Source organism: Passer montanus, unplaced genomic scaffold, assembly GCF_014805655.1.
Source record: "Passer montanus isolate IOZ18808 unplaced genomic scaffold, ASM1480565v1 scaffold75, whole genome shotgun sequence".
Lineage (NCBI taxonomy): Eukaryota > Metazoa > Chordata > Aves > Passeriformes > Passeridae > Passer > Passer montanus.
In genome coordinates, this window is record NW_024372702.1 from 3448297 (window position 1) to 3475975 (window position 27679).

Genomic DNA, 27679 nt, shown 5'->3' on the forward strand with positions numbered 1-27679 from the left:
CTGTTTGCCATGATCTTTGCTATGTGTCTCTTTCGAGGGATCCAGTAAGAAGTGGCCCATGAACCACCATGTTCCCCATGTGCTCGGAAGAAAGAAGGAAAATCTGAAGAAACAAAATCTGAGAACGCCCAAAAAACTTTATTTTTTTTAACAAAATGGGACAGGGAGAAAAGAAAAAAAAAAACAAAAAGAAAAAAAAGAGGGTTGTAATATATGAATGACCAAAAGGATTGTACTTCAGGGGCTGGAACTTTGAGGTGATGTGCACTACACTGTACACCGGACCCTTGCCCAGAGCCACCCGCAGCAAGCATGGAGCAGGAGCCCAGAGCTGCTGAATGCACTAGAGATGGATGGAGCTGGTGGGGGAGTGGGAGGATGAGCACAGCTGCCTCTCACACCAGGCTGAGCCTACCATTCACCACTTCATCGTACTTTAGACAACAAAGGACTCAAGAACAGACATGCAGGGGCTGCATAAGGCAACAGGTTGGCCTTGACTGTCCAGGTGGGTTTGAAACAAGCAATGGTGGCTTGTCTAAGCAGGTGTAGTCAATGTTTGTGTGATTCTGGCTTTAATTTCCAGCCACAGGATGAAAACTCTCATTCTTCAGTGGAAGCTTTGCCCCTGCCATGTGAAACTTGTCAGAGATGTCAAGCACTTCAGTGAGGCTGGCTTTTCTCTGAAACTCCAAGCAGAAGCAGCATGATCTAACTTAGCAATGGGACTCAGCTAAGGCTGGCTGAGGGTCGAGAGTTTGGTGCCTACCTTTCTGTTTTTACTAAGATTTATTGTTCACTGTTGTGAAAGAGACCAAATTGTTCCCTGCTGTGTTCCCATCTCCTGGGGAAAATAATGGCTCTGGTCAAGCATCATTGATACTGCTGCCTTCCTGAGAAGGGGAGGATATACTGTTTAAATCTTGTCAGCCTTTGCCTTTCCTCTGATACTTGCAAAAAAATGGTTTGTGGTGCTCTATTAGCATAAATATTTGCAGTGGTTCCTGCATGTTTTTCCAGCCTTAAGGGGAGGTCCAGACATGGTGCTGGATTGAAGAGGCTGAAGTTTGTCAACCACTCCCATGCTGTTTTCCTGGACCAGTCTGGTGGAATCATTTCTGGTCAGAGAATTTCCCCTGAGATTCTCCCATGGGCTCATGATGAAAGTAATCAAGTCAGAATTGTTTTAGTTGATAGTGTTTCCTTTCTTGAGATAATTTGGTATTTAATAACATGTCATCTGCTCAATCATTTGGAAATGAACCTGAGAAAGATGCCTGGGACTGGACCTTGGTCAGAGATTAAGCTGGAGCTACAGAGACCCCAGGTAGGATCCAAGAACACCCTGTGTGCAGCCACACTGCTTCAGCTGCTGTTATGGCTGTGGATATTGACTTGGACAGGTGACTGGTTTCTCTCATCTGGAATCATCAATCCCTGTTGCCTTAATTGTTCATCTGGTCACTTATTCCCTGACCCCAAACTCATTTTACCTGGGGAATGACAGAAAGGGATGTGGTTTCTTGTTTAGATTAGGTCTTTTTACAGATTTTATAGGCTCAGATTATGGGAGCACTTTTATATAGGCTCAAACTAGCTCCTCTGAAAGCTGTAATCTCTGGCAAGGAAGGAGCAGAGCATTAAACTTTGTGCCCAGGTTTTGCAGCAGCAGCATGTTCATCCTCTGGCTGTTGCCTTAGACCCCTGGGGCTCAGTGCCTTGAGCTCTCCCAGTGGCACTGCACAGACTACAGGCAAGGAAGGAAAGCAGCAGAAAGCCTGGGCCACAAGAGACAAAGATAATGGCTACGTATCTAGGTTGGGGAATCAGGATACTAGGGAACAGGAAAGAGGCATTAGGAGCTTTTCCAAGCTTCATTTGAGAACGATTTATTCAATGGCAAGAGAGGGCTGGGCAGGTAGAGCTGCAGCCCCCCCATGCTGCAGTCAGCATATTCCAGCAACAAAGTATGTTGCCAGGGCTGCTGAGCAGCATCAGATGTTGCATTAAACCTTCTGGAAAGCTGTTCAGAACTATTTCCCTCTGGACCTCCTTGTAATGAGGCATTTTAGCATTAAACTCTGGTCTGTTGTTTAATAAAGAAAAACAGTTTTGTTAGCCAAAACCCAGCAGTATTTGTCCTGGACAGCAGGTGCTGCACTTAAGATAAGAAAAATCTGTTCCATCTACCAGTCTTGTGGGGAATGGGCTGAGCAGAAAGCAAGCTTATCTGTTCTCCTTCTGCCTCAGGAGCTGGTGTCAGTGACTGTTCTGGGACAGCAATTCCCAGGGAAGGAACAAAACTGTCAGCAGAGTTGGTAATTTGGCTGGAGGTAATCGAAAGAAGCAGAACTGCCTCTCCCAATCTCCAGTTTCTTCCTTTCCCCTCAGTTTATTATGCAGAGTTCTCAGGTCAGAGCCTGGCTGGCAAATATCCTCATTTGTGCATGGTGGGTGGCTGAAGGGGAAAAAAAAAGCCTTAAAGCCTTTTTCTGCCACCAGTGGCATGGGAGGAAAAACCTGCTAGAGCTGCGGGAACCAGACCAAAGCATCCAGAGCACAAAGTACTAAATATACATGCCTGAAGTATGATCTTGGCTGGCTTGTTTCTCTTTGGCTTTCCTAATTCTGTACTCATTGCTTTGTCTGTTTTTAGCTTTCTTGCTTTCCCTCTCTCCCTAATGGCAGTCCTCTGTATCTTCAAAAGGATCTCTTCTTCATCTGTTATTCTGGGCTGTGCACAGCTGTTTCTCCTCTTCTACCTTTTCTGATCCCCCACTGCTCTTTGCTGTGTGAAGACTTCAAATCCTCTCTACAGGCTGGCTCACGTGCCACTGGGAAGACAGTTCAAAAGGCCAGGCAGCAATTCCCAACAAGAACTGGAGATAGCTGTAAAGATAGGTGTAGTCTGAGAGGATCTGTAGCTGTTAAGATATGTGCAAGTCTGTAGGATCTGTAGCTAACATGCAGAATTTTCTTGGGGGAAGTTAATGAACAAGCAAGTCCAGAAAGCAGACTCCCACTGTATGGCAAAGCATGTAAATTTGTTGGTTTTGTCCCTTGGTTTTGTGGCTGTCCCCTCTGTGGTACAGTAGTTTTCAGAACTGTAGGCAGGAGAAGCAATTGTATTTTTGTATTTGTTTTTAACAGCTCTGGTGAGTATTTTGGGGCCAGGGGCTCGAGCTGAAGTCACTGCTGGATGGGCAGGCTGGAGAGCAGAAGGAGCTGCCATCTCCTTCGCTGTAGCACTGTGACCATGGCCCAAGCACCTTGGAGGGAGTAGAGACCAGCCTGGGCCAGCCCCCAGCCCCTCTCAGCATCCCTGCCTCCTGGTTGCTATTTAATGCTCCAATGACCGTCACAAATGCCTGGGAAAAGGGCTGTGTGTGAAATAATGTTTGAAATCTATTTTAAAAAAATTGTAAATGTTCTTTTTATTAGATAGTGGAGCTAATTTATCCTGTATTCCCTACTGTAATGCTTTTTTATATTGAAAGGAAAGTTTTTTGGTAATATAAACCAGATCACAAGCCTGAAGCACTCTCTGCACGGTTTTTGTGTGCATTTCTTAAAATAAACCCAAAAAATAAAAGAAAGATATTGTGACAGTGAAGTGAAACAGCTTTAATTTTCACTATTTGCTTGGTGTTAAGTACAGTCACTTTCTTACCAGAGGAGAAATAAACTCAGGTACAGCAGCTAAAATGAGGTATAAATTGAAGTGTCCCATTCTCCCCTGCACCACCACCCCCCACCCACACCCTCCCAAGTAAAAACCCTTGACCAGAAAAGAGGCCAGCTTAGGACAGACAGAGCCTCTCCTATGTCACCAGCTCCAGTTTGCCAGATATTGGTTACAGGCAAATAAGATGATGTAGGGAGTTATGTAAATGATGAGTTTTCTTCACCCTCCAAAGTGAGGGCTCTGTGAATACAACCGTTTGGGTCCATCCCTGGCACAGAAAGGGGGTCAGCTTTAAGTCCGGGCCTGTGCCTGCTTGGAGCACAATTCTCTGGGGAGCAGACCCCCAGTCCTGCACAGCATTGTACAGATGCAGGAAGTTCACTGCAGTCTCCCTTGGGAGATGACATCGGTCCAAGGCTCTTTCACAATGTCATAGATAAGGAAGCTGAGGCCTGTGGAGATGGAGTTTTTTTTGTCAGCAGATCAGTAGCTGAGCCTGACGTGACACCTCAGGCTTTTTGATCCCAAATTATGTTCTCAACTGCCACCTGCAGCTGTGATGTCAGCACTTCCATCCTTGGGGACACAGTTCTGTACAAATGTTTGGCATCCTTCTCCCTTTCTCCCCATTCAGAACTGAGTGAAGACAACCAGGCGCAGCTGGTTTCTGGCAGTGCTGCAACTGCTCTGCCTGTGCTCCATCCTCAAGCCACCCTGAGCAACTCCCTTCTGGGCCTCACCTGTTACACACTCACCACCTCCAGTGGGCCTGGCACTGCTTCTCCTGCAGCACCTTGCTGCTGAGAAGGGACATGCCAGGAACCACAGCTTAGTTGTAGAGCCCTGTATTTTCTACATGGTCCAGTTATAGCAAGATGGAGCAAGAAGCATCAAAATAAAACAACTTCATGTCTCCACTTTCAGGACTAGGTACCAAGTAGCATAAAATCTTTTAAGTGGCCACTTCCCCAGGCTTTGCTCTGTATTGGAGCAGAAAAAGCCATTGACCAGCAAACCTAGAAGTAGCTGTTTCAAGTTTTGCAGAAGCAGCTGCTAATCAGGGAACCAGAGAAATCCAATCTTACCTTATTTAAAGCTACCCTGGAGAGCTGTAACTTCTTCCCCCATCCTCCTGCCTGATCTAACCATCAAGAAGTTTTTGGAGTACTGCTCCCATATAGTGCAGTAACTAATTTCTCTCACCTATGGGATGACATTTTAAGGTATGTTAATCAGACCCGAGTCGTAACTAAGTTCACAGGACCTGTGGCCAACACAGATGAGAGGCAGAAGACCCCCATTTCCTTCTTCTGTAAGATTGCTTTTGCTGTGGTAGGTTTTACTTGTCTGTCCTAGAAACAGAATTTCCCACCCCCCCGCCAAAAACCAACCATCAATCTGTGTATACATTCAAGTGATACCCCAAAACACAAAGAATCAAGCCTCACGTACCTCTACCCACAACTACAGCCAAAGTGCCACACTGAGGCCATTGCAGCTGCCCATGCAGGTGATACACAGGGGGAGAGCAACAGCCACAGCATGCCATGCTCCAGCTTCTGCATGCTGCACACTTGGTCTAATTTCTGATCCTCTCCGGCCTGCATTTGATCATTACCTGCCTCACAGGAAAGGTTTGCCTCTTAGACCCCAATTCTTCCATCTGAACAGGAACACTCCTCTTAATTAAAAGTTTTAGTTGCTCAGTATCATTTTTGGACGTGCTGAAAGCAGCTTGACAAGCGTGTATTGTCATGAGGCTCCAGAATTTAGCCTGCTGTTGGATGTTGCCTCTCCATTTGATTTACTTATTAGGCAAAAAACTAAGTTACAGTTGTGATGTTTCCTGATTTAACAATTTCCAATATTCTTACGTGACAGACATTTTGCACGGCCAGTAAGTACAATGCACACAGTGTCCCAAGCTTATGCAGCTGCTTCTAAATGCCAAAAGCACTAACACAACATACAATAACTACCCACTACCTTCTTCTAACTCTACTAAGATATTAAACAGCAATAGCTGTAGATCCCAGTCTACCAGTGGCTTGAGGACTGTTCACACAAGCAGTCCCATTTGTGTAGAAATCTTTCTACTGGGATTTTGGAACATCAGCTATATTCCAGGGCATGCTTTGATCCAGTCAACAGTAGTGCATGAGTAACAAGTCCATAGCCTGTGCACAGACCTTCTGGCTTTAGTCCCATGGAGAATAAAAAATGCTGCCTCAAGCTGTGGACAGGGATAATCCACAAGGAAAGCACTAGGAAGCAGGGCAGGCAATGCTGTTAAGCCCAGGAGATGTTGGAGAAATTGGCTAGTGAGTACTAAAGCATATTCAGTCTGTCCTTGCCATCATACGCTCCATTCCTTGCTGTTCTTCATCCCAGTTAAATATTAAATATCTTAATGCTACAAACTTTGGTCCTCTCTTCTCAAGGTCAGAAGAGATGTGATGCAGACATCAGCAGAGTGGAACACCATCTCCCACAGCCAGAGCCCACCTCTAGAGGCTATTCACTGACCCAAGCACCTGTGCAGATGCTCTTACTGTTACAGTCCTCTGCTCTTACCAGTGCTAACCACAACAGCACTCCAGCTCCTGCTCCACTAAAGCATCAGATAAAGCTACTGCACACCATCACTGCTACTACCATCAGTAAAGCTTCAACTGTAGGAAGTGTTCTGGGGTGAAGGGGAGAGGACCCCAGCCTAGAAACTTCATGAAACACCCCAGACAAGGGGATTTCTTTGTGCTCAATGGGCTATTTCCAATAGCTTCCTTTACTTCTCACATCTTGTAATTCAAGTTGTTCCACTGTTCCCAGTGCTGTCCCTGCAGAGGGAACAACGAGGGTTCTCCCTCTTCTTTTGCTGCATCTCCTGCCAAGCCCTACACAGCATCTGGTGCAAAACTATGAACTACACAAAAATGCACCTCTGGCAGAGAGGAAAGAAGAGCTGTTTGCAAAGCACTCCAGCTCCTGGCTACCTGCACAATCAGTACTTGCTAAAAGGGGAAAGGGCTGTAAACCAGGGGAGGTGCAAGGCTTACCAAGTAGAGTAGTCAGATCCTTTGTTGGTTGTCTTCCTGCCCTGTTTCCTCAGGGATTTGGTTTCAATATGCTGGCCTTATTTTGTGCTTTGTTCCAGTGGGTTCAGAGCCTGTGATCCCATCAGCCAGTTCCCCCTAGAAAACTGGCTTTTTTCCCTGAGCCTGCCAGGCCCACACACTTCCCTGAGCCTTCCTCCCCACTGTTCCTCACCTCCTGCAGAGGGGCTGGGGGTTCCCACCGATGTTACTCCCCCCATTTCACCTGGCAATGCCACCAGCACTGGGTTACACACTGATTCATGCCGGTAAAGAAAGAAACTACTTTAGAACCAAAAGGGACTAACAAAAAAAAATTTTAAAAATTATAATTATAATGCAAAATTACCGACACAAACTCCCCCCTCCCACCTTTCCCATAACAAAAAAGCCCAGCAATTAGACTTTCTTGGGACGACGTCCAACTTGGTAATAATAATAAATGCTGATGAGGATGAAGAGGGCTCGGCTGACCAGGAGGAGCACGGCACCTGTAGCTATCCGGCTACTCTCAGCCAGGGAGACAGTGGTAACTGGAGGAGAAGGAGAGAGACAAGGCAGAGTTTAGTGATGCAAAACCAAAAGGAGACAAATAGCACAACGCTGTTTTCTGCTGCCCTCTAATGCAGAGCTTTGGCAGGAACTGCTGAGCCTTGTGAGCGCAGGAGCTTTCAGCACAGGCTCGTTCACAGGCACAGTGAACCCATGGCAGAGGCTCTTCACTAGCTTCTTTTCAAGCCTTGAAGCTTGCCATAGACCCCAGAGCTCCCCCTCAGAGAAAACCTGTTTTCAAGGCAGCCCCACATTCAGGCAGCCTGAAACAGTCTCTCAAGCAGTTTCCATTCTACTCAGGTGTTAATCTGGGAGTCACATCCTCCTGAGTTTGCTTTGTGGCTTGAACAGTGCTGATAAACATTTCTTAACTTTAGGAGCATCTACAAAATATGCACGGTCGACACACATTGCCTCCATTGAACACCTCTCTTTTCTGGCTACCAACACATAACTCGTATCTAAACCAGCTACACACTGAGCTACCAAGACACACAGACAAGAACCCCCTTCATTGTTAAATATAGATAAGCTCCCTAGAAACAAGCTAAATGCTATGCTCTGTTTTGGCAACACTAAACATCCCCCTTTTCAGTGTAGGTTGCTAAAATCTTTTGTTCGACCCTGCATCTAGGCAGCCTGCTCCAGGAATGACCTGCGCTGGCTGTGAAGTCCAGGACATTCGCAGGGAGAAAAATTAATGAATTGTCAGAGGGTGATGTTCAAGGAGCAGCTCAGGGCAGAGGCTATTCCATGGGGAGAACACAGGCAAGCAGCTGGCAGGGAAGATGCTCCACTACAGCCCTGCCCACTTTCGATCCCCGCTTCCCACCATGCACAGTCTTCGCACCCTCCTCCTTCTCCTCATCCCGGCCGGCCCGCGGGCACTCACCCAGGAACTGCACGGCGAAGTAGCAGGCCTCGGCCAGCAGGCTCCAGCGGATGATGGCCTTCTCGGCGGTGTACAGGGCGTTCCACATGATGAGCGCGATGCCTGCGGGGCACAGCGGGGCGCGCTGCCTGAGGGCCGGGACAGCGGCCGGGCCGCGCTTCCCGCCCGCCCCGCGCGGTGCCGCTGCAGGACGCGGGTCGGGCCCCTTTCCCTTCCCACACCGCATCTCCAGCCTTCGCCCCCCTCCTCCTGGGCCCTTCCCGGGATGCCGCCGCTTTCCTATCTCCCCTGTTGCTCCCAAGGAGCCCCAGCCGCTGCCCAGCGCCTCTCCCCGGACCCCCCTGCAGGTTCCCTTTCCTGGGGTACATGGGGGGATTCCCCAGGGATTCGGAGCGTGCACAGCCCTTCTTACCCTACCCGCAGCACGCCTGAATCCCTGCTAGGAAAAATAAATAGTAGCCAAGCTTTTCAAAAGACTCCTCAGCAATTTCTTTGCTAACAGCAGATGTTCTGCTCTCCAGCTGCAGGTGTCCGGCTGGGCATGGACTTTGTCCCCTGCCGCTGATTTGGCCACCTGTCCCCTTACTCTGTGCGGCAGCAGCGTCCCCAGTACAGTGGTATGGCACTCACTGAGGAGGGCTCCTCCATAGAGCCGGATGGGAGTCTTGCTGCTCACCGATTCCTCCTCAAAGACGGCATCGAAGAGCTGGTCAGGGAAAGCGAGGGCCTGGCAGAGGCGAGAGAGAGACTCAGCAACCTGAGCTGGCCACCAAAACATGTCCTCTTGGGCAGCAGCACTCCAGCATCAGGCCTTTGTGGGATTGGAGCCACTGGCCAGGAAACTGGCAATTAAGGAGGTGCAGAAATATCACCATGTCAGCTATGGGCTGCAAGGGTGGTTTTGTGACCAAGGCTGCCTTTCCTTGGTTATGGGCCCTGCTGATGAAAACAGACTCATGATGGGAACAAACTGCCACGGACACTGTTGGCAAAGCCCATCACTGAGACACAGCGAGGGCAAAGGCCTTGCAGGAGAAAGCGGTAGGAGCTGCTGGAGGCAGGGGAGGAAGAGAAATGCCAGGGACCAAAGGGCAGTGCTGGGGCAGCCCTTCAGCAGTCAGGAGCTGGTTCTTGCCAGGACCACATCCCTCACTCACCATGACAGCGACCCCAGAAAACATGACGGCGGAAACAAGCTGCCAGACCCTGCATGAGAGGGAAGACAGAGGACCCAGCGTGAGCTTGGGGGTGACCCCATCATTCATACTTCAAACAAAGCATTTCTGGCTGCCTGCTCATTCATCAGCCTTCATCATTCCCCCATGCACAAGCAAGACAGCCAGAAACCTCCCATGGAAGGACTCAGCTTTCCAAATCCCACGAGCTCCATCCTCAACATGCAGACTGGCCTTGCCTGGTGAGACAGAGCCAGACTCCTCCTCAACCCAAGCAAAGGAGGGAAGTGACCCTGCCAAGAGGATGGTGCAGAGCAGGGTCCCCAGAGGACACACCACCCTGTCACACAGCAGAAAAGGAGCTCCTCCAGCCCCATGCAGCCCTTGTAGTTCTCTGCACATGCAATAAGACAAGAACTCAAGGGCCTCAGGCTCATTAATGGGGGAAGAATGCAGAGCTGGTCTGGTTCCACAGCCTGTAAGAAGCCCCTGCAGGGAGCAGCGAGGCTGGCACAGGAGCAGAGTTGGTGTCAGAAACCAGAGCTGGCACAGGGATGCTGTGGCCAAGGGGCCTCAGATGACATAACTCCAAGGTGATCCAGTACTTACCTGAGTCCCAGTGGTTCCCGGACTGCAAACTTGATTTCATTTCCCAGTACTTGACTAATCTGAAATACAAATGAAAGGCACAAGCTAAGCAGATCCTTCCCCAGTCTTTGGCCAGCCCAAAAACCAAGTTATCTAATCCCATGTGAGAGTTTATCTCAGAGGGCTGGAAGGAGGAGGACAAAGGATTCAGCTGTGACTCGTTGGTCCCAACACCTGCCTTGATTTCCATGAGGAGCTGCAGCCCCTACTGCTCCCTCACTGGGATCAGCCACCTGCAGCATGCAGCTGGGAAGGGTCAACACTAACTCCTGTTTCCTCTTACCTATGGAAGAGGGGAACTCACTCCTCACACACATCACCTGCGTGTCCCATCCTGATGGAGCACAGGCTCCTGCAGAGCTCTCAGGGTGTCGCAGTATCTGTCCTGCTGTCATGTGCACACTGCCCAGAGCTGTTCATGTTCATGTGAACATGCTCACAATGCCTGGCTATAACTACCCCAAACCACATGGATGGGCAAACCCTGGTTTGCCCAGCAGAAGCTCCCTTTTCCACCACTACTGCACATGAGCTTCCTCTCTGCTGGCCTCACCTTAGAGCGATGGACCTCGCCGTCGTCATCCTCCCCGCCGACGCCGAGGATCTTGCGTGTCTTCAGCCTGCTCACCAGGTCGGTCTGGCTGTGCTTCTTCATCAGCGGCGGGGGCTGCTTCGCCGCCATGCTGCTGGCCCTGCCCCACCGAGCCCTTGGCTGCGAGGTGGCACAAGGAGGGTGCAGGCAGCGGCTCTGCTGTCACATGGAATTTCGCGACGTTTGGGAAAAATAAAACAACCACCGCCGCAAGATCTTTCTCTTAGGCCGGCAGATGGCTCCTCATCGTCGTGGGGCAGGGAGCCCTGGCAACGAGGCCAGCCCCAGTTACAGGTGGCTCATCTCAGAATGATCCTGCCGTCTCCGGGATCTGCCACAGGAGGGGAAAGAAAAAACTCAGAGCAGAGTGGCTTTAGCATGGCCATTAGTTAGAAATGCTTTTAACCTACAAACCATAATCTTGTCTATCCCAGCAGGAGGCAATGCCCAACAGTACCTCTTTGCTGTTTTTCAGATTAGGGGAATTAAGTGTGTCTCAGACTAGGGGAATTAAAATAATTAAGTAATGCTTGGCCTTTTTTCTTTTCCCATGCAATACATCACATTCTTCAGCTGCCATTTCAGGTCAAACCCCAAACATGTATCAGTTATTTATCTGTGTGTTCCCCCACTCAGATGCTGCATCCCCCAGGGTGTGCCAGGACATATCAGCCCCTGAGCAACAAGAACCCAGAGGCATGATTTTCCCTGAAGACACTCACTTTGCTTTCTGGGAAATGATGGAAATTAGAAACTACAAATACTATCTGGAATAAGTAAATACAGGCAACGAGACTTGAAAAAGATAACTTCTGCCCTGGCATGCATATAAAGCTATAGTTATTGCGTCCCATTAAATCACTCTGTCTCATCCCACAAATATAAAACCCTGGAAACTCTCAGTTCAGAAAGCCTTTTCTTCCAATTTGTCTTCATTTTATCTTGGCTCAGCTAAACACAAACACTTTTTTCCATTCGCCACTTGATCCTTCCAGAGACCGAGAGAAATTTCCCCCAGGCACCAAGCACAGCTAATCCAGCCCAAGCAAGTGTAGGGCTCATGGCCCAGCTGAGCCTTCCCAGAGCTGCCCCAGGAGGAGACAATTTATGCTGATGTCTAAATATTTCACAAGTCTTTGGAGAGTAATAAAATGAGGTACAATTATTTTGGCACTGTGCAAGCAAATGTTGTGCCAGTGCTTGTGAGGGATTTCCCTCTCAAAGGAAAACCCTTCCCTGTGGTGGTTCAGACCGGAACAGCCAGTCCTGTCCATAAGTGCCCAACCTCACTCTTTCTTTAAGGCAAAGTTAAGAGGTCTTGCTGGGATAGTGCAAAAGGTGAGCCTCATGATCAAGGGTTTAATAAGATACTTTCAGCAGACCAGGCAAAATGCTTTTCAGTGAGCTAGCTGAGCTACCCAGTGCTTTGGAGGTACTTCTTTTGGTTGTTGCAGGGCTTGTTTGGTCATGGGGTTTTGCTCTTATTCCACTGGATAACTAAGCCCAGGCTCCTGGAAAAGCAGCACGAAGCCAGATGCAGCAGTCAGGATCTAGAAATATTTCGGAATTGGAATAGTGGAAAACACCACCACAGGAGGAAGGTAGAAGCTGTATACTCTGGCCTACATTTGAGCACAAGGCAGGAAGCTCAAATGGCAGCTGACAGTAGAAAAGTTTGAAAGATTTATCATGTCTGGGGTTTGTCAACCTAATCTGTCACAATAAATTGTGTGTATTCAAATCTAGATAATCTGCACACAAAATCCAGGCCAAAGCCAGAGTGATGTGTCTAAAAGAAAAGCTCAACCTCTTTAACTAGCTACAGATTTTGCAATTTTTTCTGCTCCTGGCTGACCCAGACTCACAAGGTTGGATGCTGAGTGGTTTCCCACCAGAAGTGCTGAAACCAGAGGATGGTTTCGTTCAAATACCACATGTTGCTGTGGTATTTCTAGCCGAGCATTTTCTGATCAAAGCCATCCATTCCAATTGTGAAGCAACAGTCCTCTGGGGAATGCCCCTCTTGCTCACTCTGAGGCCATCCCACATCTCTAAAGTTAGGGGAGAAGTCTGGCAAAGGGCCTGAGCAGGAGCATCCTACTGGCTCTCCTCAGGGATAAGAGACCTGAGGCTTGCTGGTCTTGACAGGACTTGGGGTGCTGAGTGTGCTGGCCATGTCATCCTGGTACTTCTGGATCTTTCCTGGTTTCTTGCTGGGGAAAGCCTGAGGGCCACACCTCCTGCTCTGGCCTCATGGTCAGAAATGCCAGAGGAAGGGAAGATGGGAAGCGGGGTAAAAAAAAAAAAAAGAAAGGAATGAAGGATGAAAAAGAAAAAAAAAAGAAGGAAGAAAAAGAAAAAAAAAAGGAAGAAAAAAAGAAGGAAGGAAAAAAAAAAGAAAAAGGAAGAAAAAAAAGTAATGGAGAATTTCTCCTGAGAGCAAGAAGCACAGAAAGGTGGGACTCCATGACTCACCAATGAAGACTGCACTGAATAGCTTTGTGATTACAGAGGCGGTTTAGCAACTGGCTCAAGGCCAAAAGATCAAATTTGCCTTCATCATTTGTCTCACCAGTTGCTTTCAGGGCAGGAGCTGGTGAAAATTTATCCACATCATCATTAACACTGCTCTCCCATTAAGAGTTTCCACTAATTTGTGGTAAGCCACTGGCCAAGAGCTGGGACAACACAGGCCAGACACAAATGCCAATAAAACAATCTGGTGCATAAAGCCACGCTCCCACAGCACAGCTAAGGCATGGCCCCGCAGCCAGTCCCACATCTCATTACCCCCCTTGTCCAGAGACAGAGCCAGCCTAACGGATGCTGAATATTAATGGCTAACGAGCTAATGAATGCAATTAGCGCTAATTCAGTGACATTCAGATAGAAGATGCTGAGGATTTGAAAACATTATACTTACATTAATGTATCCTGACACACTGACAATTTAGAGGATTGTTTCTATTAGCCTGTGAGTTAGCATAGGGAAACCTCCACCTCCTCTTTCTCCTGTGAGTCTCTCCTCCTTAATCCTTTTTCCAAGCATCCCAGGGACTGTGCAGATCAACCACCATAAACAGGCCATTCCTACTCCCTGGCACAGCTCTCTGCGATGGGCAGTGCCTATGTGCAGCTGAAAGAGGGTTTTTTCTCCTAGATCCCTTTTCTTCGCAGGCTCCTTTCAGTGTCTGTTCCCTTGCTCAGCTGTTCAGCATACCGCATTCAATTTTGATAGCTACTGCCTAGTGGTGCAAAGAAACCCCACTGGTGCCACACCAACGACAGCTCAATCTCTCCCACCTCCACAGCTCTTCCTCCAACGTCTCTGCTTCCCTGCCAGCGTCTGGAGAGGCGAGCTCCGCAGCGTGGGAGAGAGGAGACTCAACTGCACACGCCGCGGCGCTGCAGCAGCCAGAGCTGCGCACCCACCGCGGAGCGCAGAACCAGACCCTGCTCCGGCAGCACTACAGCTCCTGCAAGCCAGAGCCTCACTGCTCGTGGGTGGAAGCTGCCTACCTGGGAGGACGCGGCTCCCCAGGGCCCTGGGAGCTGGGCAAAATACAGCTATTTACCTGCTGCTAGGCTGGATGGCACTGCCATCCACAGTGCAGCCTTTTACCTGACAAAGCAGTGGTGCTTGTTTAAAGAGGTGGCACTACAGAACCTCTCACTCCAAGGGTTTGATGGCACTTCCAGTCTGCAGGCAGAGGAAGAGAGTATGAAACTAGAGCAAAGCTGGGACAATGAAGTGTTTATATATTTAAGCTGGACACAGTTTGTTCAGCTCTATCACATTCAGGCCAGGGAGAGGATTCTTGCTCTCCTGTTTTAGATTTCCCAAATCAGTATGTCCAAGATAACATCTTGAGCCCGCTTTGATTTGCTATGCCTAAGAATTATCCAAGAAGGTACAGTGGAGGTCTGCACTGGATGTGGATGTCAAGCTAACAAGGCACTTGCCATGCCTAAGCATCTTCTACAGAGCACAGGTTGAGAACCAATGCTAACTATGGAGCAGATGAAGGAGAGACCATGTCCTTTTCCAACAATGGAGCTCTCTAGGAGCAATCTGGCAGAGCCCAGGGGAGTTCTCCAGCACTGTAGCAGCACAAGGAAGTGTACATATGAGAGGGGCATCCACCATGGCATCTGTGCTGTACCTGGCCCTCACAGATGGGCTGATGCCCACAGCACTTCTCTTGCAAGGGCCCGGCAGCTGTAATGGATTTGTCCAGCTCTTCTGATGTTCCTCCAGGCTGTGTCAGTTCTGTCTCTTGGCTGCTGAGGGACAGTCCCAGGTCCATAGCAGCTGCTCTGGACCTGGTACCTCATCAGCAACAGAGCTGTTGAGAAAGCCTGGGCTCAAACACACGTGCACAGTAAAGAGGAGAGGCAGTGGAAATAGAGGTGGATTAAGGACAGGATCCACAGACCTACCAAGCACCTTGGTCCTCGCAAACATTACACTGTTGCTTAATCTCATGGCACCCAAGACTCCTTTTTTCCCACCACACATGAAGGTTCGGTCTGCTCACTTTTATATGCTCAAAATGTGTTCATAAACAACCTCAGACACTCAGGAGGCTGAAATTCTGAGGCGTGAGGTAAATTCCCTGTGTCCAACCCAACAACACACCTGAGAGTCACAAAACATCTTTGTGCATCCCTTCTAAATAGCCTAGAAAGAGTTTTCCCTGGAAGCCCATGGTGCAGCAGACCCTGAGCCAGAACTCTCCATGTAACTACCAAAATATAGCTGTTTTTAACCTGTATTTCTGCAACTGCACAGCAGACCCTGAGCCAGAACTCCCCATGTCCCATGTAACTACCAAAATATAGCTGTTTTTAACCTGTATTTCTGCAACTGCATATCCCAAACCCACAGTGATCAAACCAGCTCCCTGCCTAGATTTCTTTCAAGCGTGGAGATTTAGACTATTAGGACCTCTCTACCACCAGCCAGCTGGGAATTAAACTTGATCAAGCCAAAAATAACCTGATGCTCAGGCAGTAAAAACAATTAGCACTCAGCCACCACAGCAGCAGAATGAGGTGGCTGCTCCTGCTCTGTCTGGCACAGTCTGTACCCCTAAGCAACAGAGAGACTTCAGATTTCTCACCTGTAACAAGCCAGGTGCACAGGACTCTGTTCCCACATAAACACCAGCCCTTTCAGCACAGAAGGCTCTTTGCAATGCCAGCAGGAAGCATGTCTTGACAGAGGCTCATCCCCAGCCCTGTCACAGCCCCTTAAACAACTCTAAAAGGCACAGGGAACTGCTTCCTTAAGCAACTCTAAAAGGCACAGGGAGACTCTGTCATCCCTAGGGAATACCTACAAACCTAGGCAGCAGATTCCCTGCCCCTAAATGATGAAAATGCAAAGTAAGGTCCTTAAGTCAAAGGACACTTTCACTGGGTGCCTCCAGGTCATCTCCCAAATCATCTGCAATGCACCAAGAGCCTCAGGCACATCTAAAGCTCACTCTTCAGGCTGAGCACATCTCATGGCCAGACACCATTGGATGGGCTCTCCAAAGCTGTTTGTGAGAGGTGCAGAGCTGCCCATGACCACGAAGCCTCCACTCGCAAGGCAGTGGCACCCAGTGCCTACAGCAGCTCTGACAACCTCAAACGTAATGGATACATCACCCCTCAACAGGGGACAAGGAGTTCCCTGCAGCCTGCTGGGGAGGAAAGAGTTAACTTTTGTTGCTCAGTCACCACTTCATGCAAAAAAGGACATCCAAAGTCTGCTCAGCCTTTTCCATGCATCCTCTCCTCCGTCTTCTTCAGGGTTGCTTTAGCCCAAGCAGGCTCAGCCCCTGCACCCTCCTCCACAGTGTTCCTCTGCACTCCCTGGGTGCAGCAGCTCCTGCCCCCAAGCTCCCTGTGGCTGTACAAACATCCTGTCCCAAGAAGAGCCACTACTGGCTATATTCCACAGCATCTGGGAGGTATGGCCCATCTCCGGAATTTTATTGCCCATTGGTTTCAAATTTCCTTTTGCAGAGACCACCGGAAAGTTTCTCCCTGTGTCACAGGATGTGTTATACAGCAATCAAAACCTGTAAAGTGCTCAGTTCCGCCAGAACAGATAAAAAAGCTCTGTTGCTCTACTAGTTTCTCAGATGGGAGTTATAATTAAACACAGCAACCTCACTCCTGCCGGCCTGCCAACCACCACCTGCAGCAACTCGCTGACCCCTCTGTGCAAGCCTGGGCAGCACCTCAATAGAGAAATGCTTGTTTGCCTCTCACAGCAGCTGGCAGGGCAGTGTGTGACACGCTGCATGTGCTCAGGCTCCCCACAGGAGCCCAGCTGGACACCTGGCCCCACCATGGTCCCTCTGTAAGGGCTCAGGGGACTGCTGCCACAGGGGACAAACAGACTTCACCCTTCACCTACCACACACGTGTGCTCACACCCCACGTGCAAGCCTAGCCACGCCAACCCTGCCTTCTCAAGCAGCCCATCCCTGGCTGCTGAGGTGTGTTTTGGCTGCAAATACAAAGGATGCAAGGTACAAGCACAACAATGCACAACAGCTGCTTCAGCGGCTCTCATCTCTGTTACTTACATAAAAGTCCACCCCCTGCATCATCCTCCTCTGTGCCACCGAGGCTCTCAGCCCAGCCAGCCACAGCAATCCATCACCTCAAAGCTGCCCTTGCTCTCCCCAAAAGTTCTGGCTGCCACCTCCCCACCCAGCCCCTCGGTCTCTCAACAGATGGCCACAACCAAGGAGTTAAGTTTCCCAGGAAGCTGAGAGGATGGAGAGAAAGACAGGTGAGCAGGGCATATTAGGATCGGGTACTGTTTTTCTTTAAAGGCATTAAAAGAAGAGAATTCCTCTTTGATTCCCAGCTGCCTTAGACAGGTGTTTGTGAGAGACAGCCCCAGAAGCTTAAGAGGCCATCTGTCCTGCAGACAATTTCTACAGGAAACATTAGAAGGAAAAATAAAACCCATATGCACACACACACAGAAACACACACCAGAAAACCCAACCCACCCAAGTAAATCAACACTTGCTACAGAAATAAGAGCAGCTTAAAAAGCTAGGAAAGCCCTTCAACCAAACAGGGTAATACAAGTCAGTTTTACAGAAACTATGATGCATTTCATCTCCTCTGCCTCGCACCTGAGGTATAACAGAGGCTCAAAGGAACTCTGTGGAAAGATCCTGGGAGGAGCAGGGAGGAGTCCATACACATGGTGCTTCACAGTAACATGGGGCTTCTTGGCACCTTTTTTCCTGACAACCTCAAACCTCCCCAAATTTTCTTTCTACTGTGCCCCCAAGCACCTGACAAGAGACTTCCATAAATGCTCTGGGAAGTCAGTGCTCCTTATTCTCAGCACCTCTGTCCTTTTCCAGAACACAAAAGAAAATTGCTAAGAAACTACAATTTGGGACATTAAGTTCCCTGAGCCACATACAGGCACAACATCCATCGGTATACTGTCACTGAAGTAGTTATTTCAAAGCCATTTTCGATGGATTCCCTCCCCAAAGACAATAATCTTCACCTCCAGCAACATTAGTTCTCTGTCTGCAATCTTAGAACTTACTCAGCACAATGTAACCACTGTGATTTATACACTCTCAACATGTCTACAACCATGAAATGGAAGATGAAATGAGTCTGTTCCACTCCAGAATCGCAAAAGCAGATTCCCAACCAGTTCATGGATCAATTTGCAACCCCAGCCTGAGAATAACTCCTGCAGGACACCCCAGCAGCATCAGATTATTTTATTCCATTTGTGTAGAAAACAAAGAGTTTCTCATCTCCATAGTCTGTCATGATATGACCAGATATGCAGTCTAGGCAAACACAATAGGGAGGAAAAAGGGCAGATGAATAAATTTGCATTAATCAGGAAGATTGCCTTTTGGTCTAGCCAGGATATTTCCTGAGTCCCAGGAACACAGGCACTCATAGGACTCACACCTCTCATTGTACAAGCAATAAAGTTTCCTTCCATGACACAGAAGTTCTGTAGATCAGGCCTAATATGAAATGGCCCAAGCAACTATCAGTGAACAGCTGAGTTGTTAACAACCCTGTTATAGAGCATTCCCCATGTACATGGTTACAGCCACATCCTGGATAAAATAATAGAAGTTTATTATTTATATAAATACATTTAATTTATAAACAATATGTTATATATTAATAAATCAAATATAAATGTACATATATATACATATAAATATATGTATTTGTACAAGAACATATTTGTATAAATATATATTATATATACATATATACACACATAAATAAGAGACATGGGCTGATTTGTATAGACTTACTTTGGGTCCCACTGCACAATCTCTTGACTAATTAGTAAAGAGAATTCAGACTACCAGACCAACCATGCTGGCATTCACCTATATTTTGGTCTCAAGGGTGAGAGGAGCAGCTTGTCCCAGACTCCTTCCTGGGAGATGCCATTTAGAGTCTCAACTTCTGCTTCTAGGTCAACCATTTACTGTCCTAAAGACTGCGACCATCTGTCACTGCTCAGCCCTGGACTACCACCTATACACCACTTGGACCCATCATTGCAGCTTGGGAACACCTTCTCACATCTCCCCTAAATAATTTGCCAATATTTCCTGCTCATTCGCACACAATTAGAACTCTGGGTTTATCGCTCCCTCATGGCTCCTTAGACATTAAATAAACCCAGACACGCAGACAGGCTCAGGGAGTTGCTTAGCAAAGACAGGATGGAGAAGGCCTCCCAACAAAACACATACTTCAACTACTTGATAGCCTATCCCAACTTGGCAAAAATCTCCCTCTGACACCTTAGCAGTTTCTATAGCAACAGGTTACTGCTAAAAATGTCAGATGCAAAATTCCCCATGTTGGGCAAACAGGAGCTAGGAGGACAGATTTAGAAGAGGAAAACTTCTAAATAGCTGCTGCCAGAGCTAGCACAAGCTCTGCTAATTCACAAGTTGGTGGGGAAACAACTTGAAAGAAACTTCTAGCAACCCACTAGAGGGGGAACACATGGTGCACAGGGACATGTCTGTGGAGCACTCTTCCACAGCATACCTCAGAACAAGGAGGAGCCACAAGTATCCCCCTCTTCTGCAATGAGGCACTTGAAAGTGAAACCAGCTGTTTTTAGGAACAGAACTACAGCACAGCATGCAGAGTAGGAAGCCTGAAAGCCAAACTATTAGATTATAGGTTTGGCAGTACTGTTGCTCCTTCCGTAAAATCAAGCCTGGGTCATTAAACCTCTGAGAGCTTAGTTCTCCCAGATGCGTATGAAAAGTAAATCTACCACATATCACAGAGCTCATGTGCAGTAGGTGAGACATCTTACAAACAACAGCCCAGCCACTGTACCCCACGAGTGCCAGGTCATGACACCTCAGCCTGCTCTGTGGACTCCTGAGCAGCATTTGGTTCATTACACACAACATGTCAGAGGCAGAATGCCCTTCCTGGCCTGACTAACAAGCAGCTTAGCATGAAATCTATTTTTTTCTCCCACTGCTGGTGAAAGAAAGTACTGTGGAAACCTTGGGGTGAACCTCACACGGATACTGCCTTTGCACACACCAGAAACTCTCAGCAGATTCTCGTGGTCAGATTAAACCCAGAAAATCAGAGAAAACCAAAGCAGCCACAGCTCAGCAGAGAGCGGCACAGGGGAGGAAGGCGGAAGGAAGCCCACCACACTAATAACAAGTGACTTTATTTGCCAGCGTGGTTCTCAAGTCAGAGGCTTGAAGAACCCACAGGCTTTCCCCAGGAACACAGCACCCACCCCTCTGGAACTCACCCACCCGACTTTGCTTTTATATGCTGCTGAGTCAAGGGAAAACTGCCTGCACCCATGTATGTGAATGTGCACATGTTTGTTTATGCGTGAGCTGTCAAGCCCCCAATTATGCACAGATCAACAAGGCTCTTTGAATTTCCCGACTGTGAAGTGCGTGACATTTAATCTGAGCCTTCCTTTTGGATTTCATATCGTGCATTATCAACAATGGCTATTCAGCACACAAGTACTCTTTAGAAAGCTTTCATCAGAAAAAGGAACTCATATAAAGGACATTGAAAGAGACAATGTCTCTGATGCATGACAGGTTCCCCAGCTTCCACAAAAGACCAGTGTATGGGTACTGTGAAGAGTACATACAGAGTCAATCTGCCCCCAGCCCAGAGTAAAAGCACTTAATGGGTGGAGAGAATGAAGTTCGGAAGCACCAACTATAACCTGAATCTGTACATCGCCTCACCTCCCTCTTTTAGGCTCCCTCAGAAATAGGCAGGGTGAGCCAACCCCCAGAGACAAGATGCATCATCCCCTGCAATGGTTCACCTCTTTCCATATACCAAAGGAGGAGCCTGGATGATGAGCAAGACTAGGCTTTTGATTGCTTTTATATGGATGGACAAGATCAAGATCCTTGCAGAGAACTTTTCACTACCTGGTCATAGGCAAAACCTGTATGACTTCTGCCCATCTCACAGCATGGAGCCACACACTTTGGGATTATGAAAAAACTGGACAACAACATGCAAGGAAAGGGTAAGGAGATGCTATGTACTATAGTCACATCAATGAAGGATCCACATCAGCCTGAGGAACTAATGAACGATTTCTCTTTTCATAGCAGAAAGGAGGCACCAGTATGTGGCATTAACAGCCTGGGTGACAAGGAATATCTTGAGAACTGAGAGGTCCTGCAGGAGCTCTCTCTCCATCTTGCCTGGCACATGCAAGAGAAGTCTTAGGAAAAAAAAATGTTAAAGGTAGTACTGACTAGCTCTTCTCCCTACTTTTGTTTGATTCCTCTACCCTGCGACAAGGAGGCAACAGAGAGATTCAGGCAGCCAAATGACAGCAGCATCAGTGCTGACAAATCAGGGTCTCAAGTAACCATGGAAAACGCAGCATTGCCAGATGTCCCATCTCTACTATCAAGGGTTGTTTAAGGACCTTCCCTTCTTTTTCAGTTTTAAGTCTCAGACACTTGGGTACAACAAGTTCCAGTAATATCAGGATCATCCATCGGGATCATCCATCCTGTGTGTGTGTGTGTCTGTGTGTGTATACACACACTGTGCTTTGCTACTGTGCTTGTGTATATATACATCTGTCTACAAACATACAGCACAGCCTCCTGCTTAGAAGAGCTCATGACATAGAAGTGTCAGGTTTTACTCAACACCTTCCCTTGAAATGTCATTTCCATGCAGCCAGGGCTCTGGGGGTTTCAGGCTGGCCTCTTCTCCCCCATGTCCTTTGACTAATGACAGGCACTCGCTTTGCATGGTGATGTGATGCAGGGAATAAATTGGCTGGAGGGGATAAGCTCAACTGCTTTATTATCCCTCCATCCATCAACCCTCAATGCATCCTGCTTGTCCAGTGATTTAAACAGTGGATGTTGTCACAGTTCATGGAAGGGATTGGAAGAATTCCTGATGGGTTTTTGCCAGCAGACAAGGCAAGAACACCCCAAGGAGAAAACAGGTACACTGGGCAGAGCAGTAGGGCAGGAGGGTGGAAGGATGCACTATAGGTGAAGCACACCAGATCTCTGGTTAGCACTTACAGAGACTCCACCAGCAATGCTGATATTAAAGTCAACTAAATTTTACTCTCACTTTACCACGAAAACAAACTGGGAAAACACAGACAGATGGTCTACATTCTTTGGTCTTGTTCAGTGCAACCTTTGACTCCTGGCAGATTTCTGCTTTCTGTGGAGTAATGTTGGGATGCTCTTTATTGCTATTGAGCAGCTTTTACAGATACTTTTCTTCCTAGGCCACAAAGAAAATGTTGGGGAAAAGACAATACCACCCAGCTCCCCTGGATTTAGTACTGTGAATTTTGAATTTCCCTCTCCCCTCTACAAGGAGGCAGCTCATGTTTTTTACCTACTTGGAATACGCCAAACATCTACCATGAATGGCATGCCAGGCAGCTAAAATTAAATGTCCAACAGAAAGACTAAGAGGGACTTAAAACCATGGACCTTTAAGATATCTTGTTTCTTCAGAAAATAGCCTGCTTCCTCGAGCTCTGGCTAAGACTGGCAATAAACCCTTCATTTCCACATCCCTGTTCTTCCTGAGGACTCCACACAACATGGCAGAGTGTGCACCCAGGCTGTGCTCCAGCATTGCCCATACATCTCGCACAGCTTTGGAGCTACACAGTATGGGGCACTAGTGAGGCTGCTGCCTGGCTGGGTGCATGCCACGTACAGCAAGGAAGGCTGAACTAAAGGCACCTTCTTGGCTGTCAGGAAGGACTGGAAGCACAGCTGTCCTTGGGAAACTGCCTGCTCTTTGTCACATCTATCTCCATCTACAGCAGCCCTAGCTGGAAGCCCAGAAAGAAACTGCAGCACCCAACAAGGGCTGGGATTATTTTAAGGCCCAGCAGTGGAATTCCTGGAACAACATCTGTTGGCTGAAAAAGGTTCTCAAGGCTTTCTATGACCATAAGCATCCAACACCAGAGGTTTGCGTTTCACTCATAAGGTGGCACCACTACAAAAAGTGTTTCTGCTGCCATCACGGGTTACTGAATGAACGGGTACTCAGACAAAAACACCGTCTGAGTCACCCATGGAGTTTCCTGAAGACTTGTGGGTTTTCTCTGTAGGTCTCTTTTTTGGCTGCTGACACAGACTCAAACTGTTTACTTTCTCAACCCAGGCAGGATACAGCTAAAAACAAGAGCATTGCAAGCCTTTGTGTGCTGCTCTGCCTGCACCTGCCCCTCTGGGCCACGCAGTCAAAGTGCTGCTGCCTAATTTTAGTACAAAAAGGAGGGATTCCTCTCTGGTTTGCAGCAGCAGGCAGCTGCAAAGGGGACTGCACACTAATCTCTCTCTAAAATACGAAACCCCTTCAAACAAACAATTAGGTGGCCGGTGTTATCTGACACTCCCCTGTGCGCATCTCCCACTACACCAACTTATCCTATAATGCCACTCCTCAGGAGACCAGACTACTGAACCGCAGATTTACTCCTAACTGCTTTTCTCCCCATGCTCTCTCTGCCTTTGACTTAAATTATGTTAATCCAAATCCCAAACAAAAACATCGAGGAAACTCTGCATCAATGGAGCCAGCAACCAGTCCCTATGCTTAGGCTTCTGATTTTGGCCCCTCAGGTTCAGAGAGTGGGCATATGGTTTCTGACCACCAAGATCAGCAGAAGCTGCTCAACCTTCAGCACTAGACCCAACCACAATGGTTTTGGTAATTTCCCTGTTTTGGTGATGGATCTCTCCTCCCTAAAATGACAGCAGCAGTTAGTATAAATCTGAACTAGAGCTTTCTTACAGACACTGGTCCTTGATTTTGCCCTGTAAGATGAGCTGGTTAAGGGTCCAGCCAAAGTCTGGTATAAATGAGTCAGGTACAGCCTAGGCAAGGGCTTCCCTGTCAAAACCAATGCACAAATATGCTCAATAAGTTCTTACTTTGCATACAGAGGGATAGAAAGACATTTACAGATTTAGGTAGTTGGAGCATATACCCACTGCTCAGAATAAGGATGAGAGACTTATGCACATGGTGAAACCCAGAAGGAAAGTTTGCTACTGGGGTTCCACCAGAGCCCCAGGAGGCAGAGCTCTGGGGCCAGAACTGTGTGATGGACCTTCCAGTAAAACCCTGGAAGGTCCATCACACATATCCAAGCCTCTTCTTCTCCATGTGTCATCTGGGGTCAGCCACACTAACAGCACCACAGATAGGCACTGAAACACACGGAGATGCACTAAGCCTTGCAGACGACACAGCTTCGCATACAGAAGGCCAGAGAGTCATTTATCATTTGTAAAATATCAAGAGTATCTTCGGTTATAGCTGGATTTCTTTTTTAACATCTTTTAGCATCCTGAACAAGAACTTTTCAAACAAGGAGAGAACTCCTAGATGCTAGTCTGCGATCTCCAGGACAGCACCAAACCCATATTTTCCAAGGGAAGGCAGAAAGCAATGCAAACAGGGAACACCTGGTCACCTCTTAAGTGTTATTTTTCCTGCTCTGGAAAAAATCCAAATGTATTTTGTGGCCAGCATTGAGTCTTTTCCTCCCAAGACTTATTTTCACATTCCTACATCAAAAATACAAAACCCAGAAGATCTACGTTCTATAAATAATGTCCCAATAGTGCCAAGGTCACCAAGCCGTTCCCTCTGGCGCCAGGCCAGAAGTCAAACATAAACAATCTCAACATCTTTCTGGTTCACGTGTGCTTTTATCCAGTGCCAAGGGAAAGCTTGTAGCCAAAAACATAGCACTAAGAAGACAGACACCCCCACCTCAAGCACAGCTCCACCCAGGTCACAACATGCAGCCTCCTGGGCAGCCCGGTGGGAAGGCAGCCAATCCTGCCTGCGTCAGAAGGAGATGTGTTCTAATGGCAATTTAGCAGTGTTCAGTAGAAATTTGGGGGCTTACTGGGTGAGGACCAAGCACACACATCACACAGAACATTGCATGATCCAAATAGCTCAAAGTGATATTTGTAACCAGCCTATGGTACCATCCCTCCCAGCCCCTACTATTCAACATGCTGACCTTCAGAGAGCTGCAGGACAAGTGAGCACCAGCTGCAGATGTACTCCTGGCATTTTGCACGCTTCAGCACTCAATGCTCAATGAGAACAATAGGAAAACATTTCCCTTTGGATCACACCCCAGCTTCCAAGCAGTTCCAAATGGACTGAAAACCTCAGGGGAGGGCATGTCTGTGGTTTGTTCTCCAAGAGATCAATGGCCACCCCAAGCCTCACCTTGCTGTGCATCTCTGGAGATGCTCCTGTGTTCATATCTCAGCAACAAAACCTCACTACAGGCCCACAAGCAGAAAAGACCAACTTCTCTTGAGACTGTAGAGCAGAACTCACCTTCTCAGCCCCTGGTTGGGACAATCACCTACCCAGGGAAGAGCTCCCTTCACTCTGCCCTGCACTGCAGTCGAAGAACAACAATACACATATCCTAAAGCAACCAAGTCCCTCCTTTTCCCAGTTGCCATCAGTATCCAGCCCCTCACTGCTGAGGGCACCTGGACACCACAGGTTCATGGTGTCCCTCACACTCTGCTGGGCACGCATCAGGTGCGTATTTATGCAACCCAGGTGAGACAGGGCTAGGGCTAGTTGAGGTGTTTTCATGCTGAGTCTTAAGACCTTGTTTATTTTGGGGTTTTGCCAAAACCTTTCTTAGGAAACTTCCTCCCTGGGCAGACTCCCCTGCTTGAACTGTAACTACTATTTATTTGTTTAAAAATCACTTTCCTCATCCACAGGCCCTGAATGCCATTATTCAGCAGACTGCTCGACTGCAGACAGAGTTACTGAACAAGTTATTTATGCCAAGTCCAGAACAGCCAGTGCTCTTGCATACTCTGTAGTTTCTCATGGCTCGGCCGGGCTAGTTGTACCCTAATGTCAACAAGGCTTTGGTTGCTGCTGGCATTTGTAAGTCCCAGCCTTTGCAGACCGAGGAGATTAACTGGTACCAATTTAACCATCAGCAGCCCTGGTTCTCAAACAGCTGCAAGAGGTTCTTTGTTGAGGTAAGAAAAAAGGCTCACTGAACTCCAACTCCAAGCAGCGCTGAGGCAGAGCAAGGAGCAGGTGCTGAATAAGGTGCTGCTTCTTGCTCAGCCTGGTTTACTCAGCGGAAGCTCAACGCAACAGAGAAACCGCACTAGACAAAGCAGCGCACCTGCCCAGATGGGACAGCCAGACCCTGTGAGAGGCATAGCAGTGCGCTCAGCACGCAGGAATGTGCAAGCTCTGACGGGGATGCAGAGCCCGCTGAGATCTGGCTTTCCTCACCTTTCCCTCTGTGATGGCAGCGGGTCTGTCCCGGCTCCGTCCCGCATCGCGGCTCCCGCCCCCTGCCCCTCTCCCTCCATTCCCCCCAAGCAGCTCGCCGTCCACCATGGCTAAGCCCTCCTTGCGGCCAGGGCTCCCCAGCACCTACGGGATTGCATCCCACCGGGAGCACAGCTGTGCCAGCTTCCCTCATCCCAACCCGACGTAACGCTCAGCCACCGAGGCTGACCCCCGAGCCTGTGCAGTGGCCAGGACTCAGCCTCCCCTTTCAGGTACCTCAAGTACTCATCTGGGGACCGTGGTCTTCTTGTAACGCTTCCCGAGTAGGCGGAAAAGAATGGAGCACTTGCAGGAAAGAAGTGACATCGGACCCCTGCCTCTGAGTCGAGTAACAGCCCGCCCGGAGAAAGCCCTGGCCACAAAGCCAAGGGACAGCCTGCGCATCACCTCGCAAGGCGGCACGGCTGCTGTCCCCCAAGGCTCGGAGCAACCTGCCACCCTCCCACCAGGATACAACGCTCCACCACCTCTTCCTCAACCCATCCCACCCGGACCGGGCACGGTCCCATCGCAGCCATGCGCAGCCAGCACAAGGGCTGATCCCTCTCCTTAAGCCCCTGTCCGTCCGTCCGTCGGTCCATCCATCCCTCCCCCGTCCGCGCTGACTGCGAGGGGACAGCGGGGGCCGGCTGCCAGCACCGGGCTCCCGCGGGGGCACGGCCGCGTTGGCGTCCGCGCTGCCGCTCCGCGGGACCCCGAGGGGCGGCGGGGAAAGTCCCGGAGCGGGGGGACGCGCACGGCACTCACCGCCCTAGCGCAGGTCCCGGCGGCGGGGGGCAGTCCCGAGGGCTCGGCTCGGCTGCCCCATGGGCAGGGCGCTCCGGGGCGGCCGCGGCGCCGCGCAGCCCGCAGGCCACCGCCACCGCCACCGCCACCGCTCCGCCCGACGGGGTGGCCCCGCCGCCCGGCCCCCCGCAGGAGCGCTGGGTTACCTGCGGGCCGCGCCCGGCTCCCGTGTGGCTTCTCTGCTGGTTTGGCTGGGCCACCTGTGACCGCATCTTGAGGCGTGGGAACAAAGAGCGGCGTCCCGGGGCCGGGTTCTGCCAGGGAAGGAGGGGCGGGGGCATCCATGGAAATAGACCCACGGGAGAAACAAAAGGCTCCTGTCCCACCCGGCTGGTC

At 48.9% G+C, this 27679-nt stretch overlaps 2 protein-coding genes across 4 annotated transcripts in view; one reads left to right on the plus strand and one right to left on the minus strand.

Moving 5' to 3' along the window:
• Positions 1–3608, plus strand: part of TSPAN18 (tetraspanin 18) — a 121938-nt gene extending 118330 nt beyond the window's left edge. For 2 of the 3 annotated variants that reach the window (XM_039730948.1, XM_039730947.1), the window contains exon 10: positions 1–3608. In XM_039730948.1, coding sequence (XP_039586882.1) covers positions 1–48 — 48 coding nt within the window. In that variant the 3' untranslated portion in view covers positions 49–3608. The other variant, XR_005630042.1, reaches the window with a different exon arrangement.
• Positions 3604–27417, minus strand: TP53I11 (tumor protein p53 inducible protein 11). Its single transcript, XM_039730949.1, has 7 exons — positions 27305–27417; positions 10598–10967; positions 10006–10064; positions 9379–9427; positions 8852–8948; positions 8222–8323; positions 3604–7310 (listed from the first exon to the last, which is right to left on the minus strand). Exons 2-7 carry the CDS (start codon positions 10724–10726, stop codon positions 7177–7179), a joined length of 570 nt encoding a protein of 189 aa, XP_039586883.1. The 5' UTR covers positions 10727–10967; positions 27305–27417; the 3' UTR covers positions 3604–7176.
• Positions 27418–27679: the final 262 nt, after the last annotated feature.